A 23,465-nucleotide genomic window follows, 5' to 3' on the forward strand; every position below is an offset into this window, starting at 1 on the left:
TCAAAGTAGCAAGTAATATATTCTTCCCATTATGACAGCTTAACCTGACACTTCCTCCTAGATCGGGTCAACTCAGTGAATTTTACATTTAGGATAAATTCCCTCAAGTTTGCCTGAAAGCATTGGTTTTTGTGTAGCAATTTATGATCTTATAGAAGAGTATACATCATGAGTTTACAGAAGTTTGGATGTTAGTCCTGGTTTTGTAGTTCTAAGAAACCTGTAAATAAGCCAGGAATTTCATAGAGATGACTCAGTCCTTTTGCTTCATATGCTTCTCTCTCTTACCATCTAATTCTGTTAAGGTCCAGGCACCCTAAACAGAATTGTTTTCCACTACAGCAAGAGTAGGAATGAAGGGATATTTCTGTTCATTCAAGGTGCAAAAATATTGGTACAAGTCTTTAGGGAAAGAAGATTAGAAACTAGAAGCTTTCTCCTTTCCTTTTTTCTTTTCTTTTTTTTCTTTTTTTTTTTTTTCTTTTCTCCCTCATAGCTTCCAGTTTCTTCACACAAAGAAGTATGTCTCATCTCTTCATTTTCATATTTGGTTTACTGCTTTGCAAACAAATACTCTCTGACCCTGAATATGTTTTTCTGTGCCAAAATCAAGTTTTTGTTAAATTAAAAAAAAAAAAAAAAAAAAAAACAAAAAAAAAAACCAAAAAAAAAAAAAAAAAAAAAACGGTTTTGTTAAATAGAAATTCTCATCCCTTTCCTAAATAAGATTTTTCTGGAAGAAATGAGAAGAAATAATGAGAGTTGTAGAACATTAAATGAAAATGAAGTATGTAAAGTTTACCCGTTAATCTACATAAACTCTTCTTCCAGATTGTGGAGTAAGGTGATTTTGTTTTACGTGGAGAAGGCGGAGTCTGTAAGGACAATTTCTTTAATGGGATTTGCAGACAGCAGAGGTGGGGGGTGTGTCCTCCTCTCTGCCACCTTCCCAGAGCCCTGTGTCTTTTAGGGCACGTTCCCACATGTTCACTCACCTTAAAGGTGTTTTGCCTGGCTTGCTCAGCTGTCTATTTCAAAATTGCTTACATGTTGCTTTCCAGAGGAATTCAGAGGTTCAAAAGGAGGATGATTGCTTCTAAAGCCTAGATTTCAGAATCAAAATAGTAGAAGCCTAGGACCTTGATGCTGTAGGAATTCTTCAGTGGCTGTACAGGGTCTTTTTGAGGGGTAGGCTGCTGGCAAGCTACTGCAAAATCAGACACACCTTTGGGTTGGGCTATTTTGGAAACTAAGTAATTGATGAGGCTCAAGGTATGGTCTGCTAGGAACAAGTGATTTTACTGTGTGTTTTTACACACACTTTGATCAGCTGATGCAGTTGACTGACGGTCTCCTCTGGAAGTGACTGAGGGCGGAGGAGTGGTGACCTGCAGTGAGCCTTTCCTGACTTTTCCCCAAAGTGGACATTGCTGGCTTTCAGGCAGCTAGGCAAGAGAGGAAAAAGGGACGTGATATGGGGGTACCTTTATTTGGGGAGAGCAATCCCTTCTATTCCCGGATATGGAGTGGACTGAGTCAGAAGCTGCAAGGCAAAAAATCCTGGGATAAACATCTGGATGAAATCTACTTACTCCAGCAGAAAAGGTATGGTGCACTTCAGGCTTCTTGTCTTCTCTTTCTTCTGCTGCTCTCCCTGTAGCTGATTCTCACTCTTCCCCCTTAGGCTTTTCTGCCAGTAGATAAACTTTAAACAACCCTGGAGCACTTTTCTCTATCAGATTTCTTCTTTCAAGGTGGAATGCTTCTGGAGTTCCAATCTTATCTGCTTTCACAGGTAGATTTACCAGGTTGCAATTGAATTACCCTGAGTGCAGTACTTCAGTCACAAATTAATAATGTATTCTCTTGTCTTTCCTGCTTCATTGGTAAAGCTCGCAGGAAAATGCATGAAGGTTTGTTTTTAACTGTTGTTATTATTATCGTTATTATTATTGTCATCATTATCCTTAACATTATTATTATTAGGAGTGTGTGTGATGTATAGGCTGCAGTCAGCTGAAATAGTGGTGCTTTTTTGTCAGGATTTTGCTTTCCGCCTCTCTAAAGGTTGCTCTTACTGTGGGATAGAGTAGGCTTAATGCTGTTGAACGTTTTGGAGGTCAGTCACCTTCTGGGTCAGACTGTGGTTTCTCAGACCTCTGACCTGGGTGTCAACACGTACAGTGACTCCTCTTAGACCTTAGATTATCCAGAAGATTGGCTGTGTCCCCATGTGAGCACTGCAGGCTGTTTGTTACTGCTGTGCAGGGTTGATCCCTCCACACACAGAGATGTGGGACTATTCATGGGAATACAGCTGGATCTGGTTTTCATTGTCATTTCTGCATGCACAAATGCTGCAGTACTCAAATAACAAATTGTTTCCAGTTGCTTGTAAAATCTGTTTTTTCTTTCCACGCATAACTCTGAACATCTGTGGGGACAAAAAGGTGACTGTGTGGGACAAAATCTATCTATCTATACATATGTATATGTACCTATATGTATAGAAATATGCAAAAAAGCAGATTAAGAGGGACAAAAGTACACCTTTAGGGAAATAATTATATCATTATCTAGCTTCTGACCAAGTAATAAAGCCTGTTCCAGTTTGTTTCAGAGCAGTGGGACTTAAATACATTTAAAATGGGAGGGACAATGGGAGCAATAGTGTTTCTGTGGAATGCTAAAGTGTTTACATTTTGATGTGTTCATGAAAAGCATCACAGGTAACTGAAAAATAAGTTCCCAGCAGGTTCTGTAAGATCCAAATGAGTACAAAATAGAAGCATAAATATGTTAATATATCAAATTAATTATATTGATGATATGCTAATAATTAATACCAATAAGAAATAAATTGTAATACAGGGTTCTTTAATGATTATAACATTATCTTCATATTTTTAAGTCAAAGAGATGTGGAAGGAAGCTCTGCTGATCTCCATCTAACCTCCCACTTGAAGCTGAACTATTGCCAGCCAGAGATCACATTGCTTTAGCTCTGTCTAGCTCAGTCTTGAAAGCTTCCCAGGACAGAGATTCCACCACATCTTTAGGTACCTGTTGCAGTGCTGTAGTAAAAGACTACAGTGAAAGAATTTGTTTGGGTTTTTTTCCCAAATATTCAGCCTGATTTTGATGATACTCCTGTCCCTTGTTTGCCATCTGCTGTTGCCAAGGGGGGTTTGGTCCCTTCCTTTTTGTTGCTCCCTTTCACACAGGCTAACACAGGTTAGGTTAGGGTTAGGGTAGGGTTAGATTGCCACTTCTCTTTGCTCGTTGGTCCTCATGAGTCGTGTGCTACATGCCCATGAACATCTTGTGTGTTGATGGAGGAAAGCATAAAAAATGTTAGTCATATAAACCCTTCTGCATAAAATTCTCTTAGATCACTGTAGTACAATCCCACTGGCCCCAAAGTTGATGTTTCTGTGTTTCTTTATAAAGCTCTCTGTAAAACACATGCAGTGTGCACAATATTCCCTGTGAAATCAGGGTTGCATGGGGACATGCTTGTTCCCTTCCATTTTAGTTCCATATGTTTCCCACAGCTTTCAAACAACACAAATTAGCCTCCTGCTATTTGGTCACAAACTACGTGGTGCCAATATGTGAAAAGTCTTTTGCTAGAGAGGGACAGGACCAGTTCTTCCTTCTATTATCCTACTCTTTCCTTTCTTTTCCCCAGGGATGCTCAGAGTTTGAAGAGAAAAAAAAAAGAACATTTTGCAGAGGACTGATTTTATTGCTTTTGCATTTTTAGTTACATACAGATACAAAAACACATCAGGAAGACCTTTGGTGACTGGTGTGTGGGAACTGCTCTTATGAAACCTCTGCTTTTGTGGAAAAACTGTTGTAAGCCAAAAGGGCTTTTGCTGCGTCCTGTCATTTTGTGGTATAGAACTGCAGTGTTGTGGCTTCAGCTTGAGTTCTTAGTGAAAATGGTGTTGGAATACATACAGTAATTAGCAGTGATTGAATTCTACTATTGTCTTATTGAAAGACAGTGGTAAATATGTTACTATTTAACTGGCATTCTCTGATGGCACACAGAAAGTCTACAAGAGAAGAACAAAGCTTTTTTTTCCTGTTTGACAACTGGTGATAATACCAGAAAACTGATTGTTTTGGTAGTTGTCACCTTCCCTGGCATTGATGTTCAATCTCTTTCTTTGTGTGAAACAGTCCTTTGAATCTTACTAGCAGTAGATCTCTGCATTTTTCACAGAAGGGGGTTAGTATTTCACTTATAGTATTTCCCCAGGGGAATCCAGGTTCAGAAAATGCAATGTAATCTCCTAACACTGAAGAGAACTTAAGAGTTTATTTGGCCTTAATCTTCTGGTTCCTCTCTCTGGTTGAAGACTCTCCTTTTTAAACAGCCTGTAGCTCAATGTGGAGCCCCAGGGAACAGTGGTCACGTCTCATATATCCGCTCTAGAATCATCTTTGGAAGCAAACCCTGGGATCTACACAGCCTGAAACATATGAGCATAATCCCTCAACATAATTCATAATGACGGAGTACAGAAAGCTGAATCCTTATGAAAATTTGGGCCTGATAGAGGTGAAGAAGGATCACGTGTCTGTCGCAGTGTAATAGATCCTCTAGAAATTACTTTCAGTGCAAGAGTTTCCAAGGAAATGTGAACAAATTCCTCCTGGAATGTGATTTTAGAAAATCCACCCTATGAGAATTGCACTGTTCATAAAAAAATAAGCAATATATAAATTAGAAAAGTGAGCACATGGTAACAGTACCTGTAAAAGTATAACAGTAATGTAGCATTTTTCCTCCTGCTATTGCCTGTATTCATAACTCTGATTGATAAATAGTAAGTAACACACAATTGGCGTAACTTGCAGAGAGCTATGGTCATTCCAAAGATGTCACAATAAAACATTTGGTTTCCACATTCTTTGGTGCCTCTTTAGTGTCCCAGACATATTAGTAAGGTGCTTTGCTTACCCTGGAAACAAATGTGGCACAAATAAAGAGGCAGCTCAGCCCAATGCAGGTAAACTGGTTTGTTTAAGAGCTGTGCAGGGACACAGAGAGCCTTCAGCTCCTACATAAATCTTTCTCAAGCTGGTAGTGAATGAGATATTCCCACAGTTTGGCTGTTCATTTGTCCAAACAACATTGCTGAGTTTTCATCCCAATTTAAAGTAGGATTACCCTGTCTTGAAATCCACAATGCCTGTCATTATTAATTGGTTTGTTTGCTCCCAAAGGTGACAGTGAAATAAAGATGCCAGCTTTCAGTTCCAGCACTTCATTTATAGCTTGTTTCAACAACTGTGCTTCTGAGTAGTCAAGATGCAAAGAACAATTGGCTGCTGCACGGAAAATAAAATCAAAAGCATCAATAGCAGCATTTCTGGTCTTTTCTTCTACTGGTACTCCTTCATCCAAAGGAAAGTTTTGAGTCTAATATTGGAAAACAATCTCCCTAATTTCACAAGCATAAAGGTCCTCCAGAAGACATGTTTCCCCAGCAATGCACCACATACACAAACCCAATGACAGCCTAACGTGCATCTCAGGCTCATAGATTTAGGAAATTATTTGTAGATTTAGGAAGTTATTTGATTTCCTAAACTTGGGTATAGGTTTCCATATAAAGAAGAAAACATGAAATAATAAAACTGCAAGAGGGCTGGAAGTTTTGATGCAGAATGAGGTTATACATCAGAGAAAAAAAATTGTTTTATGACTGCTTCAGTGATAATAAACAACAAATAACAACTTCTGAACCACTAAAACAGTTCTAGCATGAGATTATTCTTACGATGCTCTCAGATGCAGAATTAGGAAAAAAATGTATTAGTGCAAGCAGAATGCCCTGCTGGAAATGACTGATCAAGATTTCTATTGCTTTGTGTGGCAGATAGTTAAATATCTGAAGGGATAAGAATTCCCTATCAGTTTCTTGTCTAGTAACGTTGGCAATTATTAACCTGTTTAATTTATTTCCAGAGAAGCTCTGTTTACTCTCAGCTGAAGAGGCTTTGACATACATGAGCAAGAGGTCCCAGTTAACTTGCTGAGTCTTGTTGCTGGTGCTGAAGAAATTTGCTGACCCTGTTGATTGTCCAAGCCCCTGTTATCTGGTTCCTTTTCACTTCATGCAATTATTCCCTAACTCCTGCTTTGGCATTTTGCTCGGTGGTTGCTTTGATCCTCTTTCAGCTGGTTGGCTTCCTCTGAGCAGCCCTCTGCCCTCCTGAAGGCTGTCTCACATTTACATGCACATGCTAGCAGAAGGAAGGCAGAAGATGAATCTCCTCTGGCAATTTCATGATTCATTCTGGAGCATGGATGTTCTGAGCACAACAGGGAAAGAAGAGAAAGCTAATATAATATTCTGATGATGAATTTATAGCTTAGGTTAAAATAATTGCTTTAGAACCCCAGGAACTGACTCTCTATTGGCATAAAGCTTGAAGCTGGAAGCAAACTTAAATTAAAGCAAAGAATGGGGAAATTCCTTACAGTAAATGATTGAAGTTGCGGAATCTGATAAGGGAAGAACAGAAAGAGATGCTTCATTGCATTTCTGGTGAGTTCAGTCGTGAAATAGAATCTTCAGATTGGTTGTTGCCCAGATAGTTCTCATACTTATAATATTTCCCTGCTCTGAAAGAATAATCGTAGCAATCCAAATTATTCTTTCTATAATGAAATTAAGACTTATTTACTAATCTTTGCATTCTCTATCTCTCCATAAGTGAAATGAGCAGGCTGCACTCCAAAAGTGCTTAAGAAGCTAAAAGGGTACATATTACCAGCAGAAAGTGCTTGTGAAATCTTTAACCTTGTTTAGAACTGTTTTACATGACTACCTCAGACAGAATCTGACCTACATTTTATCTTCTCTTTGTTTCACAATGGGTTTTCGGGTGTTCCTGATTTTGCCCTCACCTATCTTGGAAAAACAGCTCACGGCTTCCCTCATTGAATCACCTGTGAAGAACACTGGCCGATAGTAAGGCATGACCAAGGCTTGCTCATGCCTCCACACTGACACATTCCTTAGCTCAGCAAGAACAACCCCGGAGCACATCCAGGCAGATACTCTCGTGGTTCTCCTTGCCCCTCAGAATTACTGGTTTGCCATGGAGCTGTGCTTAGCCTAAACTGATCCTGTAAGGCAACATCCAGTCTGCCTAGTGTTACAAACTTAACTTAGCTGGGTAAATCAGGAGCTTAGTGTTCCTTGATTTCATAGCTGTTGAAGGGGATGAAGAGGATTAGAAGTGAAGTTTAACTTTGATGTGCTGAATTATCCGGATATGTTTGCTGAATCATTTTCTGAAAGCCAGCCTCACTTTTCAGTGACATAATGGTACTTTCTGGAAGCTAAGCATCTACTATAGGCAGCTCTGTTAAGAGACTTAAGTTACAAATTCTACCAGCTGCTGCTTTGACACTCAAAGGGGCCCGAGTAGTAAAATGCAAAACTCTGTGCTGTGTTTGACCTCTCAGAAAGAAAGTTGGTTAAATATGCAGAAGTTAAATAATTGAAAATGTTTTGAAGGTTCTAAATTCAGGTGACTTCATTTAATTTTTTATATTAGCAAATTTGCTTCTCCTAGTTTTTGACATTTATATACTCAGTACATTGCTGTAATGTATTAAAAATTAGTTGATAATTAGAATGGTATGTTTTAAATGAGGTTAAAATGTTTCCCCAATTATGAGACAGAAAATTGAATGAGAGTAAAAGCATATGCCAGGAACATGTAACTCACAAACCTTTGAGACTTCCCAAGCAGTGTGCCATGACATTTGCCAGTATTTCTGAGCTCCTTTTCTGGTTTGCTCTTTGGCCTGAGATCTCTGGCATTTTAAGCCCAGTTGGAAGTTGCTGCAATAAGAAGAAATGTTTGACAGTTTTGCCCTCAGTTTCCAAAAGCTGAGCATAGTATTTTTAGGTGCCTTCCTTGTTAGCAGTATTGTCATTTAATTAGTTGTTTACAAGATCTTTGGTAATTTTTGAGAGAAAGACATTGTGTTTGTGTACTCCCGTGTCATCTCTTGCCCAATCCTCCTTCTCTCTGAGGTCATTTGAGGGATAAAGGCTTACCCAGTAAAGCATCAACATATTAATTGTAGCATTGTTTATGCTATTGAAACCCCACCTCTTTCCCACTTCCTGCCTCTGAAACTTGTCTTTTCCAGAACCACAGAGTCTTTCTTAGCCAAAATAGTGGCAGAGGTGGCAAGCTGACTTCACTAACACTGAATCTTAAGACTTTTGCTTTGAGTGCCTCTTCATTTAGTTCCTGTTTGTTTGATCCTAGATGCAATCTCCTCATCAAATCATCTTGTCATTAGTTAGTAATGAAATTGACGCATGAGTAAGCTATAGAAGGAATACTTCCCTAACTAGGAGTGTGAAGGGCATATAAAAATATCTCAGAATGGCTCCCTGATTTGTTGAGGATGGTTCTTTTTATCCTGAATGTTTTTATTTCTCCTCTGCTTTTCGGGGGTTTTCTAGTTTAGTTTCTAGTGGCTTAGGTAGTGGGGTGTTTTTGGTGACAGGAAGTGCTCATTTTGTGGAGTGATAGACATGATGCTCAGTTATGCTTTGATTACTTGTAGCCCATGTCCATTAACTTACACTTACTCAAATGATTCTGTTTATTTGTATAATTCTGATATTTTTTGTTTTACTTCATCCCCTATGTTTTCTCAAGTGCCTCCAGTATCTTTCCACTATAAAGGAGAGCAGAATTCTCACATTTCAAGTGGATTAAATCCAGAGATAATGGCATATAAATTTCTTATAGATTCAAGGTCTTGTTTTTCATAAGAGAATAATTTAAAGCAAAAAACACATATTCGTGTGAGCCAGAGAATTCATGTTGACTGCTTTCCTGTTGTTTTATTGTTAAACTGTCCTGTACTTAAGATGCCTGAGTTGTAAGAAAACATTTTTTGCAATGGGCCATTTATATTTTCTGTGTCTCTGATGTGGTTTTTATTGTGGCTTATAACAGAGTTATATTCACAGGTAATGTATCCTCACATCAGTGTTACTACTTACTGCAAAGCACCTATTGCTTTATGTAGGATTTATCCCCAAAAACTTGTAACTAAATAATGCCAGAATACATGGAACAACACCAGGAGGAAGCATTTACTGGATCTGCAGGTGTATGTTTGGCTAATGTATTTGGCCCACATGAGTTTTTAGGAGGAATGCTTAAAACTATTGCCAGTTGTTAGACTGTAGTAAAGGGACAGATAGAGGCTGGTAGAAAACCAAGGGCTGGTGTTATCCTGGTTCATATCAGCTTGAATTTGTCATTTTCTACTGTAATCCTTAGACTTATTCCTCATTGCAGCCTGACCTGGGCCACACTAGATAATTAAGATCAAATTAAACATCTGTACTAGAAAACAGCAGGGGTGAGATAAAAGCACAAAATTTTAATTTGAACAGAGATCTGAAACTAACCTTGTCTTGTTGGGAGAGAGGAATTGCTTTTTTATTTCATACTGACAATTCATGAGACATAATTTTTTTTCTTTTGGTTTGAGAATCTTGAGTCTTTCCTCCCCTTTAATCTTTATCTCCTGACTATGGATACTTATAATTCTTTATTTGTATAAAATCAATAAATCAAAAAGCCCACCCCAAACCATTTTTTAATTTACAATTTAAAGGACGAACCTGAAAATACTGAAGGATAACAGAAATATTTGCTTCAATTTATAGATCTTGTTCTTTTTTTAATTTTGTATGGCCAGCTCTTGATTTCGAACATTGGCAAACCTTGTTTGGATGCTGAACAAACACTGCAAGCTCTCTTCAGGTACTTACACAAATTGATAGGAACACTGCCTGGAGCCTTCTCTTTTCCAGGCTAAACAGTCACAATTCTCTCAGCCTTTCCTCACCTGAGAGGATAATTTTTTGATTCTCATGATAATTTTTTGCCTTTTGCTAAACTCTCTCCAGTAGCTCCCTCTGTGTTTTGTACTGAAGATCCTGAAATGTGGATACAGGGCTCTAGGTATGGCCTCACCAGAGCTGAGTAGAGGGGGGGGGATCACCTCCCTTGACCTGTTCTTTGCTTCCAAAGACCTTGCTGTAGTGAAGTTTGGTGGCTGTACTTATGAATTCTTCATCAAGCCCAACATATATACTCAAATAACCCAGATCCTCATGGAAGACTCAAGGACATGCTTCAGCTATGAGTGAACCTCTCTGTCTGGAACTTGTTTGAGTGCATGCTCTTTCCCTGGACATCAACATATTTCAGTTCTCAACAATTTCCTCGGTTCTCTCAGCACTAGAGAAAAAAAAAAGTAGTATAGCTAAGTTTGTCATTGTTTTCTCCATAACTTTGTATATGGAAGAACTACATTTCAGAGCTCTGTCTCTTAATTATAGGAAGTGTTGCTAGAACACAGATGGAATCCTTGTTTTCTGTTTTCTATCCACTGTGGGAGCAATTCAGACAAAAGCCTTTTCTTAATTTATTGTGCCGTGTGAAGAAGCAACTGGCTTTTTCTGGCTGCTGAAATAACTGCTTGCAGAAGGGCTTCAATGACCCATCATTCACTATTCCTGTGCCTCAAAAAGTGGGATACAGAAACAATAAACATTTTGGTTTAGACAGCTTTCTCTCTGCTGCCACCATACGGCTCAGCACCAGTAAGCCAAGAGATTATGAACTTCAGTGTGTTTTTAGAATTGCACTGCTCTGCTTTTTCCTGTTCTTTTTTCCCCCTCTTTTGGTGCATTCTAAGACTTCCTCAGATGGTAGATATACACTGCTGATTTTTCAGTGAAAATGTTCAAGATACAAACTGTCTTGAGCAAAGGCCATGCTAGCTCTGGAGACAGGCACCATGTGTTTGACTTGCTTCCTTATCAGCCACTTTTTCTTGACTCCAGGATCTGGGAATCCCCACTCCTTCAGGCTGCCAAAGAGAACAACCTTGCTGCCATTAGGAAACTTCTCACTGACGGAACATGCGATATCTATCAGAGAGGTAACTGGGATTACTTGAAAAAAATGGTTTTCTGTGGAAGGCAAGAGCTTCCTACAGTGAGCAGCTTGTTAGCTTTTTTAAAAAATTGCATCAGCAGACTCAGATGACTTAACTCTATGTCAGCAGCTTTGCAACAAAGTGAGTTTTCCGACTTGGTTGTGCTCATGCGCTTCATGCCTGAGATCAGCTGTCACTTACAGACACCTGAAGTTTCTGCTCAGTTTTCAGATTGTGTTGAAGTGAAGGACAGAGACTGTGCACTTGTGTGGCTGTACCAAGCACTACTCAAGGGAGGACATAGCCCTCCTATAATTCCCCACCTCAATGATTCTATTTCTGCTTTTTCTTTTCTCTGCTTTTTGTGCAGTTGAACACCTTGACCATTCTCATTTTTGTCCTACTGTTTCTAGGCGCAGTGGGAGAGACTGCCCTTCATGTAGCTGCCATGTATGATAACTTGGAGGCAGCAGTGGCTCTGATGGAAGCAGCTCCTGAGCTCATCAATGAGAGGATGACATCAGAACTTTATGAAGGTAATAACACTGGGAATGAGGATGGGCAGGATTCCCTGCAGGAGGGGAGAGGAAGTGCTACTTGTACATTTGGGAAACTGGCTTATACGGTTCCTGGTTCAGTATGTTGCTGAAATGTTACATGGCAAAACCAACATGAAAATGGGTTCTGACGTTTCTTGGAAGGTGCAATTATATTAAACGTGCAAACATGCAAAGGCCTTGACCAGGGAATTGCAAGGGATTGGAAAGGGATTGCAAGGATATATATAGTTTGCTTTCTGACATACTCATTTGTAAAAAATGGGATATCTGCCTGACCTCACCTAAAAGGAGAAAAAGGAGTTATTTGGTTGAGAAAATTAGAAATGTGGCCACTGCTTTTGAGGCTAGTCTCTTACCCAGATTTTTAAAGAATGCTTCTGGTTGATTACACAGAAATTCCAGTCTGAATCTCAAAACCGATAAAATAATAATGTTAATAATGGGGTTTTTAAAATTCTAAAGCCTAGTTTGAAGGATTAGAGGAAGTCTTTGGGAGTCTTGTCTTGATCTTAATCCTAATTTCTTATTAAGGAAATCATAGTTAATCTCACAACTTTCTGTTTGCTTCCCAGAAGAGTGACATGTCTTGATTTTACCTAGGAAAAAAAAAATCTAGAGAATGCACCCTGTTGGGGTTTTTTGGCAGTTTGTAAAGTCAGTTGTAATAAATTACTGAAAATATTTAAGTAGAATCAAACCTCTGGAAAATCTCTAGCACGACCCTTTGCCCACAATGGAGATAACTTCAAAGCCAATTCCTTTAGCTGCTGTCCATTTACCATGACTGACACGTGAACTGCAGGCTGCTGATCAGCCTCAAGCTGCTTTCTTGAGAGACATGGTTTTGTTTCTGTGTCCTGCAGGGCAGACAGCTCTCCACATTGCAGCAGCCAACCAGAACACCATGTTGGTGAAGGCTTTGCTTAAGAGAGGAGCCAATGCCAGCACAGCAAGGGCCACTGGGCACTTCTTCAGGCGCAGCTCCCAGAACCTTTTCTATTTTGGTACTGCCTTAACTTCTCCCCTTGCTGCTACAGGAGGGAACCAGCGGAGTGGGAGGGGACACAGGGGAGCCTTACTTTAGTCCCCATCTAAAGTGGATAAACAGAGGCTCCTATCTCCAAGTGTCAAGACATACACCTTTTAGCGGAGAGTAACACTTCCTCTGAGCGTGTGAATGTTACGTGAAAACAAATAATACAGATTTTATAGATTTGCTTGTATGCAAATAAATACATATATTGTATAAAAAAAAATTGTAATTTAGTGTCTTCCTAGCAGCGAATTACTTGTCAACCTTCTTATGGAGCTAATCCAGTGAAAGGAACATTTCCTTTTAATGTTGTGTGGGACAGGTCTTCTTTAACCTTTCTGATTAGGATGAGAAATGGGGCAGAAAATTTACAAGTTTCCTAAAGTAACTCCTCCTTTCATATATAGCTTCATAGCATGGGTAGCTTTCCCTCAGCATGCTTCAATCTCTTCTACCTCCTGGATCCTTAATGTTGTTTCTCCCCATTCCTTTAATTTCAGGAGAACATGTTTTATCATTTGCTGCCTGTGTGGGAAATGAGGAAATTGTGCAGCTGCTCATTGAAAATGGAGCTGACATTAGAGCTCAAGATTCTCTGGGTAAGTGCTGTGGGGCTCAGTGAATTACCTGGAGTGGATCTGGACATTTTAATTCAGGCTGTCACCTGTGCATTCTTCTCTCACTAGAAACAGCTGTGGGATGAGGGATATGAGGAAAATAAAAGCCATCAGTCCATTCTTAGTCTTTGGACAGGGCTGGGCTATTCCAGATACTTCATCCAGTCTGCTTCCTTCATAGGTAACACTGTTCTTCACATCCTGGTTCTCCAACCTAATAAGACGTTTGCCTGCCACATGTACAGCCTGATACTTTCCTATGACAGGAACAAAGAGGGACCAGGGTCACTTGAACTGATTCCTAACAATGAGGGGCTTAGTCCATTCAAACTGGCTGGAGTTGAGGGCAACACTGTGGTGAGTTTGTGTGACACTGGTGCCTCTGTACAAAAGAAATGGAGACCTTGAAATAAGATCACTCAGAGCAAGGGTGTTTGTGCATGTTCTTAGTGGGTAGGAGATAGGTAACAAGATATTTTTTTTTCCAGAAGACTTCTGTAGGCCCCAAAAACCCTCTATAAGAAATTTTTTTATCCTAATGAAAGAATTGAGTCCTTAAAGAATAGATATTTTCTCCCAATTTTTGAAGCATTTGAGTTAAACAGGTATTAACAGACACATTGAGCCCAAGTAATTTTTTGAAAGGCTCACAGAAATTATTGTCTTGTTTGTCTAGATTTCATTACTTTAAATGTGACACCTGGGAGACCTCTTCAGATACCCACAGGCATTTATTCACAGACAAAATCTTAGCATTTAGTGCAAACCCTCATCCTTCCACTCACTGAAAAGACAAAGGTGGTTACTGTTTCTTCTGTAGATTCACAAGGACAGGATAATTTCCCTTGTCACACCTCTTTTCTGATGTCTTGTGGAAGAGTATTAAAACATTTTTTTCCTAATAGAAATGCAATTCCATCTGAAGTCTATTGTCAAGTAACTTTAGTAGTTTGATTGGAATTTAGAGTAAAAATAACTCATCCTTTACATCAAGCATGAGCTAATAATCAAATGGGAATCTGAAAAATTTCTTCCACTTCTTAACCTTCTGTAATTGTTCCCAAGAGATATGAGAACCACAACAGCTACCAAGTTCAAGGAAAACATGTCATAATTGAGAGTTTTGAACAACTTTATTTGTTCTTATTGCAAATACACTATATACTGGAGAGCTTCTGACATCCTTGCCTCCCTTCTTTTCTCCTCAGATGTTTCAGTACCTTATGCAGAAGCGGAAGCAGAATCTCTGGTCCTTTGGCCCCTTGAGCACTGTGCTGTATGATATCACAGAGATTGACTCCTGGGCTGAAGATCAGTCCTTCCTCGAGCTCATAGTATCCACCAAGAAGAGAGAGGTACTGCCCTGCACGCATTCTGTGTGCAGGCCATGGTGATTATAGAAAGGGAATAATGATGAGTTTGAAGGTTTAAGCTCACTGATACAATCCACAGAGCAAGGACTTTGTACCGTGACCTGCAGAGGACACATGAAGTATAGGGGTTTATTAATGGTCTGGCTACATCTGATGCTTTACATACAGTTTCTTCTGAGGTGTGAAAATTGAAGGTTATTGAAAGAGCTAGGTATGAACAAACTACAGAAAAGGGTTTTCTCTCAGCAGGCTCAAAGATACACTAAGAACCTGTAGAGTAGCTCTAGCAAGTATCTTCCTGTACCTGTGATACTGATTAATTCTCAGAATATCCCTGTGAGACAGGAGTACATTCAGAAATCCTAAACTGGAGTGCATTTAAAAACCACTTATTGCTATTATTCCCTTTGTTTAATGACAGGTTATGACTCAAAACAAAGTGGGCAAATTATCTCTGCTGTAGGCTCAAAAGCTTGTAAAGGGATTAATAGGACAGAAATAGCTGAGTGTAATGGCAAGCTTTGATAGATCTCCCTAGGACTTTCAAGGTACACAACCCTATCAGTTGTAATGACCTTAAATAATCCTAACAGGACAGGAAATGAATCAGAAGACACTTCAATTAGCACAGTTCTGCCCATCCTGTATTATTTCCACCTATCAAAATTTTAGTCAAACCTTTCTAACTAAAGTTTGTGCTTCTGGAGAGCTTTGCTGTGGAGCTGCTATGTCCGTGGAGCTCTCATTTGCTCTTAAGTGAAATCCTCTAATTTTCTATGAGTGGGGATAGATATGGAAATCCAGGGAAAAGCACTCCATGTCAAAAAATATAAAAGGCTTAGAAGTTGTCCACTTTAGAAGACTGAACCATAATTCTAAAAAGAAAGCAGAATATTGGGCCTCTCTTATCCCAAAACATTCATACAGTGCTTGCAGATCCAAGAATCCTAATTTCAGCAAATAAGATGCCCCCAAATATCAGGAGATATAATGATTTATTTTCCAGAATGCTCTTACTTACTTGCAGTTGCAATTTTTTGATGGATAACTAGTAATTATTTTTTGCAATTGATATGTTTGGCCCAAAATGTTTGCTGTCTCTCTAGAAGAATGCCTTGTGTGACTCCATCCCATCATCCCCTCCCAGTTCAATATTGGACTAGAGAAGCACCTTTAGCCCCCAGGCAGAAGCAGGTTCCTCTGGGATTAAGGGGAATGCATACACACATAGGTACTAAGATATATTTTCTGATCCTGAAGTGTTTGAAAAGTAAAAAAAAAAAAAAGATGGGAACTAAGCTACGGGAAGATTATAGTAAGCTTCAAACTTGTATTATCCCTTTGAAAATGAAATTTACTGCCCTATGCAAAGAATTCTAGAATGCTGACTTCTGCAGAAACCACAACACCCATAGGTGGATTCTCTCTCATGCAGTTTTGATCCTTTATGATATTTCATAGGCTATTCAAGAGTTTTGTTAGAATCACGTCCATTTATGGAAACATTCCTGCACTTTGTGTGCTCAGCAATTTTTGGCTGACTTACAGGAAACAGGGCATTGTAGCAAGAGAAGAAAAACATCCAGCATCTAGTAGTTTTTCTTTAAAGTAACCCAGTCACAACAATTTGACTCACATTTTCTTCTCACTTACTGCAGTGGGCCCCTAAACAACAGAAAGTAGATCTAGAAATATATAATAAAGTGTGTGGCTCAAATTCATAAGTAGTAAAGTACACCTGTCTCTCCTACTTATGCTCTGTCAGTCTTCTAGTATAAGCTGAAGGCTTGATATAGACAATTCAATTAATTATCACCCAGATAATAAGGCAGAAACTGAAAAGGCAGTATTTTTACATAAGCCATAGAGCATCAGACAAGTACAAATATCTTTTAGAAAAATGTTTCTGTTTTCTTATTTTAAAACGCCTGATACAGAAACTTGCATTGTTGCACTAACAGGAATATTCTGTCATCCTCAGTTCTATGTTCCTACACAGAGAACAAATTTATTCCAGTATTTAATATGCTTTTCTTGTACTTCCCACTGGTACTCAACAGCTGTTCTCTGCAGGATATATTTCTTTTTTCCAAAGCTCTTTATTGTCAGACTGAGCAAATCCAGTGCCCACTAGACCATTCCACTTTTGCAAAGTAAATTCAGTTTCATAATGCTGTATAGGGCAGATGAGAATAGTTTGTTAACATGCTGTCAGGAAAACTTGTGAATGCTGTTGAAACAATGCACTTTTGGCAATTAATTCCTTCTTTCTCTCTTCCTCAGGCACGCCAGATCTTGGACCTAACACCTGTGAAGGAGCTGGTGAGCCTGAAGTGGAACATGTATGGTCGTCCCTATTTCTGTTTCCTGGCCCTATTCTACATCCTCTACATGGTGTGCTTCACCATGTGCTGCGTCTACCGGCCTCTGAAACCCCGCACAGGCAACAGAACCAGCAGCAGGGACAACACAGTCTATGTCCAGAAAATGCTTCAGGTACTGTGGCTGTACGAGTCGGAGCCCCCATTGGGCAATTCCCATCTAACCTACTTAACTGGAAAGGCCAATCCTTGCCCAGTCCTCAGCTATTGCAGCTGTCCTCCTCCCTTCTTTCAGCCCGCTGACCTTTTCAGGGAGGAATAGGAGGTGTGCTCTGTTCTCCATTGCTGTGGCTGGGCTGGTTCCTCTGGCATTGCCAGGTCTACTCATGTTTATTATAAGTAACAACAGGCTTTCTTCTCCCCCATCCTCTTTCAAAATTTACTTTCACTTTATTTAAAATTTAATTTTAACTTTCATTAACTTTTTTTCTTTTTTTTCAGGAATCATATGTGGCATATGAGGATGAGCTGAGGCTGGTGGGGGAGCTGATCACAGTCATTGGAGCTGTAGTAATTTTGGTCCTTGAGGTAAGAGAAGCAGCTATACAGTTTCAAGTTTCATCAAGGCAGATTTTACTTCCTAGACAAACATGGATTTGTGCTCACTGCTTGGCAGGGCTTATTTGCTTATTCTGAGTGCTTCAACATAGGTCTATGGCAATAGACATTGCCAACAGTATCTATTAGATGAGACAGAGACTGTGGCAATGTCCTAGTAAGACTCCAGCTGCGGAAGAAGCAAGTAGAAGGATTGGTCCCACTCTCAAATACTGTCTGCAGGGTAATCCACAGTTCCTGTTAGCACCATCCATGGTCCAGCTGACTCCCAGATATTGCTTCACCCAGCACCCATAAATATTCCTGTCTTTAGGGGTGCTGGCTAAAGTGATTTCTGTGCATAAACAGAAAAGTTTGCAATTAGTTGGAGATCAGTTACTCTGTGGACTTGTAACAGGAGCCTTTCTCAACAACCCCCCCAACTTGATTTTATTATAATAGGAAATAGAAAATTGAAACCTTTTTGAGAAAACTGAAAAAAGAAGAACTGACAATAAAACAGGTCTTGTAAACAGCTTTCTGCCTATATGGGGTGCATCAGGCACAGTGTAACCAGCTGGCCAAAGGAGGTGATTGCCCCTCTGTTCTGCACTGGTGTGACCTCAGCTTGACTGCAGTGTGCAGTTTTGATTCTATGGTATGTTCCAGAAGGACAAGTCCTTCTTCCTGTGCTTAGTCAGGACTCTGGGGCTACGGCAACAACCAACACAGTGTGAATTGTAACAAACTCCTTTGATTCCCCAAGAAGGTCTTTTTTGTCTTTGTTACTGAGGCACTTCTCTGTGACAAGTCTCTCAGTCTGCCCAAGCATTCTTAGATTTTTCAGCGATCTCTGTCACATGCCAAGAAGGGTCCACCTGCCTCAACCATTCTGATTTTAAAGTAGCATAGAAATTGATCCATCAAAGGAGTTGTGGCTGACCTAAAAACCTGTGAATATTGGTGGTTGCCATGACATTTATTAGTGTTGTGGAAACTGAGTCCTTAAGGTAAGAGGATGTCTCTCTTAGATTCCAGATATCCTTAGAGTTGGAGCAGCGAAATACTTTGGACAAACAATCCTAGGAGGACCTTTCCACATAATTGTGTAAGTAGAGAACATAATAAGTCTAATAAATATATTGTCTGTCGTTTTCCCCACTCCTGTCTTTTGCCACTTCATCACAAGATGAGTCACTTCCTCAATTTTCTTTAGAGTACTCATTCTCTGGATTTATTTCTCTTAATGGCTCGGCTAATATTTCCTTTACTGAACATTTTTTCGCTGTCTCTTCTTCCTTGCAGCATCACGTATGCTTGCATGATCCTGGTGACCATGGTGATGCGCCTCACCAGCACAACGGGGGAGGTGGTGCCCATGTCCTTCGCCCTGGTGCTGGGCTGGTGCAACGTCATGTACTTCGCTCGGGGCTTCCAGATGCTTGGACCTTTCACCATCATGATCCAGAAGGTATGAGACACAAAGAAATATGGGCTGTCCTGGCACCTCTTGGCAGATAGGGAGAACTGTAAGAGTACTTTTCCCCCTCAAGACTATTTGCTTGATTTTGCATTAATGTCAAATGGACAGGTTCTTGTCTGCACACAGACAAGAATTTTCACATTCTCTGTTTAACGCGAAAGTTTTCTTTAGTCTGCTCATGGTCTTAGAATCTGGAAAAAGGTTTACCTGGAGTGGCACTGTGACTTGGTGGAACAGTTGGGCCTCATGGTGGCTCTGCCTTTGCTCTACAGATGATATTTGGAGATCTCATGCGCTTTTGCTGGCTCATGGCTGTGGTGATATTGGGTTTTGCATCAGGTGAGTCTACAAAGAGAAGATAATCATATGTTACCCCTGCCAACTGCTTTGGTATGAATTAAGAGTGTGGGTTTTGATTAAATCTCTGATTGACTTCTGAATAGATGGGAAAACTGGTGATGATATTTAGCTTCTTTTTCTCTGCGCATGGTCACCTTCCCAGTACTGACTTCTGTTCTCAAACCATGAGTTTGGTTTTCAAATCTTGCTCTTTCCAGGGTCATAGAAACTAGCATAATTCAGATAATTCCATATATTTTTAAGTCAAGGTAACATACTGCATTTATGATATTTGTCTGTGGAAAATTTGATTAACACTTTGATTTGATTAAGCTTTATCGTATCCTTACGGAGGATGAAAAAATCACTACTTTGAGAAATAAATAATCAAAGTAATTTTGGGTCATTTTATCATGGAGACAAATGTATCTAATCAGGAATTTGTCCTTGCATAGAAACACATGCAGGTCCTGCCCAGGCCATTTTTTTTTGGTCAGAATCTCTTAAAGAATTCTGTTATTCCTCCTGGAATGTAATTCCTGTTGTTAAACTCTCTTTTTTTCTCCTCATTTCTCTCTTCCAGCTTTTTACATCATCTTCCAGACAGAGAACCCTGAAAACCTTGGGCAGTTCTACAACTATCCCATGTCCTTGTTCACCACTTTTGAGCTGTTCCTCACTATCATTGATGGCCCTGCAAACTACGATGTGGATCTGCCCTTTATGTACAGCGTGGTGTACTTTGCTTTCGCCATCATTGCCACCCTCCTTATGCTCAACTTGTTAATTGCCATGATGGGTGACACCCACTGGAGAGTGGCCCACGAGCAGGATGAGCTCTGGAGAGCCCAGGTAATCTAGTTAAGGTGGGCATTCCTACCTCTTTCAAATAGCAGCTAGAAGCCCATCAGCCTTTCTTGTCCATTTCATGTCTCCCTAGAAGTTTGTTCGCTATGCATGGAATCTATTGATAAATAGAATTGGAGTTGCATCTTTTTTTTTTTTTTTTTTTTTTTTTTTTAAATCACATTTCTGTGTAAGAGCGTTAAATCATAATTATAGGGATTGAATGAGGGGGGGATAGAACACTAGGTAATGATTATAGGAAGGCCAGAAATGTCTTTTGATGCACTAAAAGTAGACGGCCTGACTGTCTTGGTCAAAAGGCAAAGAAATTCAACCAGTTCTGTAGCTAATCAAGAGGAAATCCATTTCCTCTGTTTTTCTGTGAGAAAGAAGTCAAACAAATGGTAAAATGTAGTCCTGTGGCCGCAGTGGCAAGTTCTGATGACAACTAAAATAGGTATACATGCTGTCCTCTTCTTTAGCTTTCAGTTAATTACCCTAATCATTTCCATGAGGTATAAAAGGAAAGAAACCGAACAGTGTTTTAAGACCACCATTACTTCTTCAAAACATGTCACAGTTAGACCTAAATCAGTGATTGCCTTATTTGAAATGGAGTATAGACTCTATAATTGTTTTTTCCCTTAAGGAGCTGTAATGAAGTACAGCATGGATCAGTGCTCATGAAACTAATGTTTTTGTGAGTGAGTCTGATTTTTTTTTTCTAATTCATGTGAGCATTTTCTTTTTCTCATTCCAAAGGTTGTTGCTACTACTGTGATGTTGGAGCGGAAGCTGCCGCGGTGCCTCTGGCCTCGCTCGGGAATCTGTGGGCGGGAGTTTGGGCTGGGGGACCGATGGTATCTCAGGTGAGTTCTCTCGGAGTGCGTGATGTCAGGATCCAACAAGAAGAACCCAGTGTATGGCTGTTAATGAAGAGCCTTTCCAGTGGTCTTGGGAGTGTTTGAAGTGCTGTCCTTACAGACAGACCTCAGTCTGTTTTCTGTCTGTGACTGATAGACAGACAAGCACTGTCCCCCTCAGAAAGCTCTGCTGTGCATTTCCTTGTGAAATCAGCTGATGCCTTCTCATCCAGTAGTCACATTGGACAGACCCCAGAAACTGCAGGGGTTATAAGACCTGAATTTTGCCTTCAAACTTCTTGTAATGAGTGTCACTGAACTTCACTGCTGTGCTTGGTTGACCATCCCTGTCTCTTGGATACATGAAATGGCAGAGGCAGAATCAATCTATCAGGCATTCAACAGCAATAAACATGTTATTACTTTGCAATGACTGTGTCAGGTGGCAAGGACACAGGTCCAGGATTTCAGGTTAGGCACTGAACTGAAAAACTGTCTGTAGTCTGGATAACACTAAATTCCTCATTATTTCTGATTTTAATCAATATTTTTGCTGGATGAGAAAAGAAATAATTTTTGGGCATTTGCCTTTTCTAGCTGTGCCATCTTTTGCTGATAAAGCCAGAAGGGGGAGTGGTGGCTGTATGAATCATAGAATCGTAGACTCATAGAATATCCTGAGTTGGAAGGGACCCACAAGGATCATCAAAGTCCAAACCTGCAGAAAGTCCTGGCCTTGCACAGGACTTTCTGCAGGTTTTACAGACAAACTGAGTCTTGTGGATTTTCATATTTACTGGGCAGAACAAGCAGACCTAAAGTGGTGCCAATATGCAACCCTTTCAGTCCAAGGCATGGAATATAGAAATATATTGCAAGAGCAATGTCCCAGAAATTCGCTGAGAATAATTGAGATTGCCAATTATTTACTGGATGCTGTGAGAAAAGAGTGCTGTGATTTAGTTCTGTCAAGTCACATGGGTGTTCCTTGTATATGTGTGGGATAGTAAATCAGAAGAAAATCTCTAAGTAATGTAGAGGATTGGTGGAAGTGGAGCAGTTAAATAAAAGTTCAGCAAGAGAGGAGTGACATCCTAAGGCTAGCAGCCATAGAGTATCAGAGGAGGAGAGTCAAGAACAGAGAAAATAAATGAATATATGCATATATATGAATATATGCGTATATCAAGGTCTGCCAGTTGCTTACAGGTGGCAAAATGGAAAGGGCAAATCATGACTGGGAAATGAGTGAAAGGACAAGAAACCATGGACAGACAAAGGTACTGAAGTCAATGATGAGGATGAAGGTCTAGGAGGTAACTGTGCTAGCAGCCTCTAGCATTCTGCTTATAATCAGTTTCCCGTGCAGATTTTTCTGGAATGTCTTTGTCAGTAGCTTGTTTTTTGGAGGGGTTTTGTTGATAAACTGGCACTTTTCTATTTCATTCAGTTTATATTTTCTAATCCTCTTTCAGAATTGAAGACAGGATTGACCCCAACAAGCACAAGATGATGCGGTACACAGAGGCATTTAAGGTTCAGGATAGGGATAACTATGACAAAGGTTCAGAAAAGCTGGAGACCAACGGGGACACCTTGTGCAAGAAGGAAACAGACAGAGCAATGTCTGCTCTGTCACTGTCACGGAGCACATCCAGAACTAGTTCTCACCGTGGCTGGGAGATACTGAGGCGCAACACCTTCCGCCAGCTCTGTGGAGAGGTCGGTCCTGCCGTGGACGAGGAGGTCTATGATGTCTAAAAAGCCTCTATTTTCACTCCACAATATGTGAAGTGGCCCTTTTGCCATGACAGTTGTCTTCTACAGCTGTTCATACACTCCCCATCACGCCACATGCATTCGTCAGCCTTGGAGAACTCTGCTGGTGAAGATTTTGTGAGCAGTTCGTGACATCTGGGCTATGGCAAAAGAATGCAATCTTTTCTCTCCTACTTGTAAGCATCTTTGCAATTGCACTGATATTTGCACCAAGCTGGTGGGCTTATTGAGCTGTGTGAGCACATGATCAAAAGAAGCCTGCAACGGGATTTTATCCATTTACAATGAAGTGATCACAATAAGCCCTCTTCCAGACTGTTACATAGAGTATAATCTTCCCCCCCAGTTTCACAAAATTGCAAGGCTCTCATAGCAAAGAATGACTGAAGTTCTGATGTATGATTTGACACGGAACAGAAAAAAAAACCCAAACTCCCCCAAACCCCACAAATCGTGTAACTGATCTCAGGAATGAAGGTAGTTGTTGACACTGTGATGATGGAAAAGGACTGTACCTACTCAGCTGGCATTCAGGGCCTGGCAGATTTTGCCCTCTGAAGAAAGGCAGTCTCCATTAACTGCAATTTCAACATTTCTGGCTTAGCAGGACTGTTTTGGTTTTAGTTTGGTTTGCTTT

The 23,465-nt window shown here is 40.0% G+C and overlaps 1 protein-coding gene across 1 annotated transcript; it reads left to right on the forward strand.

Moving 5' to 3' along the window:
* The first annotated feature begins 1,474 nt into the window (after positions 1 to 1,474).
* On the forward strand, positions 1,475 to 22,810 carry LOC121336408 (transient receptor potential cation channel subfamily V member 5-like). Its single transcript, XM_041405535.1, has 15 exons — positions 1,475 to 1,605; positions 10,923 to 11,020; positions 11,431 to 11,553; positions 12,441 to 12,581; positions 13,111 to 13,209; positions 13,409 to 13,584; positions 14,436 to 14,582; positions 16,884 to 17,096; positions 17,423 to 17,509; positions 18,550 to 18,626; positions 18,824 to 18,989; positions 19,274 to 19,340; positions 19,924 to 20,192; positions 20,949 to 21,055; positions 22,525 to 22,810. Exons 1-15 carry the CDS (start codon positions 1,475 to 1,477, stop codon positions 22,808 to 22,810), a joined length of 2,187 nt encoding a protein of 728 aa, XP_041261469.1.
* The last annotated feature ends 655 nt before the right edge of the window (positions 22,811 to 23,465 follow it).

The sequence above is a fragment of the Onychostruthus taczanowskii genome, unplaced genomic scaffold (genome assembly GCF_017590055.1).
Source record: "Onychostruthus taczanowskii isolate IOZ18803 unplaced genomic scaffold, ASM1759005v1 scaffold230, whole genome shotgun sequence".
In the NCBI taxonomy this organism is placed as follows: domain Eukaryota; kingdom Metazoa; phylum Chordata; class Aves; order Passeriformes; family Passeridae; genus Onychostruthus; species Onychostruthus taczanowskii.

Excerpts from the sequence above, each read along its gene's own strand:
- LOC121336408 (XM_041405535.1), top strand. The coding sequence starts at position 1,475 with ATGGGGGTACCTTTATTTGGGGAGAGCAATCCCTTCTATTCCCGGATA. Across the intron at positions 11,021-11,430 it reads ATGCGATATCTATCAGAGAG|GCGCAGTGGGAGAGACTGCC; the intron begins GTAACTGGGATT and ends TACTGTTTCTAG. Across the intron at positions 18,990-19,273 it reads TCACCATCATGATCCAGAAG|ATGATATTTGGAGATCTCAT; the intron begins GTATGAGACACA and ends TTTGCTCTACAG.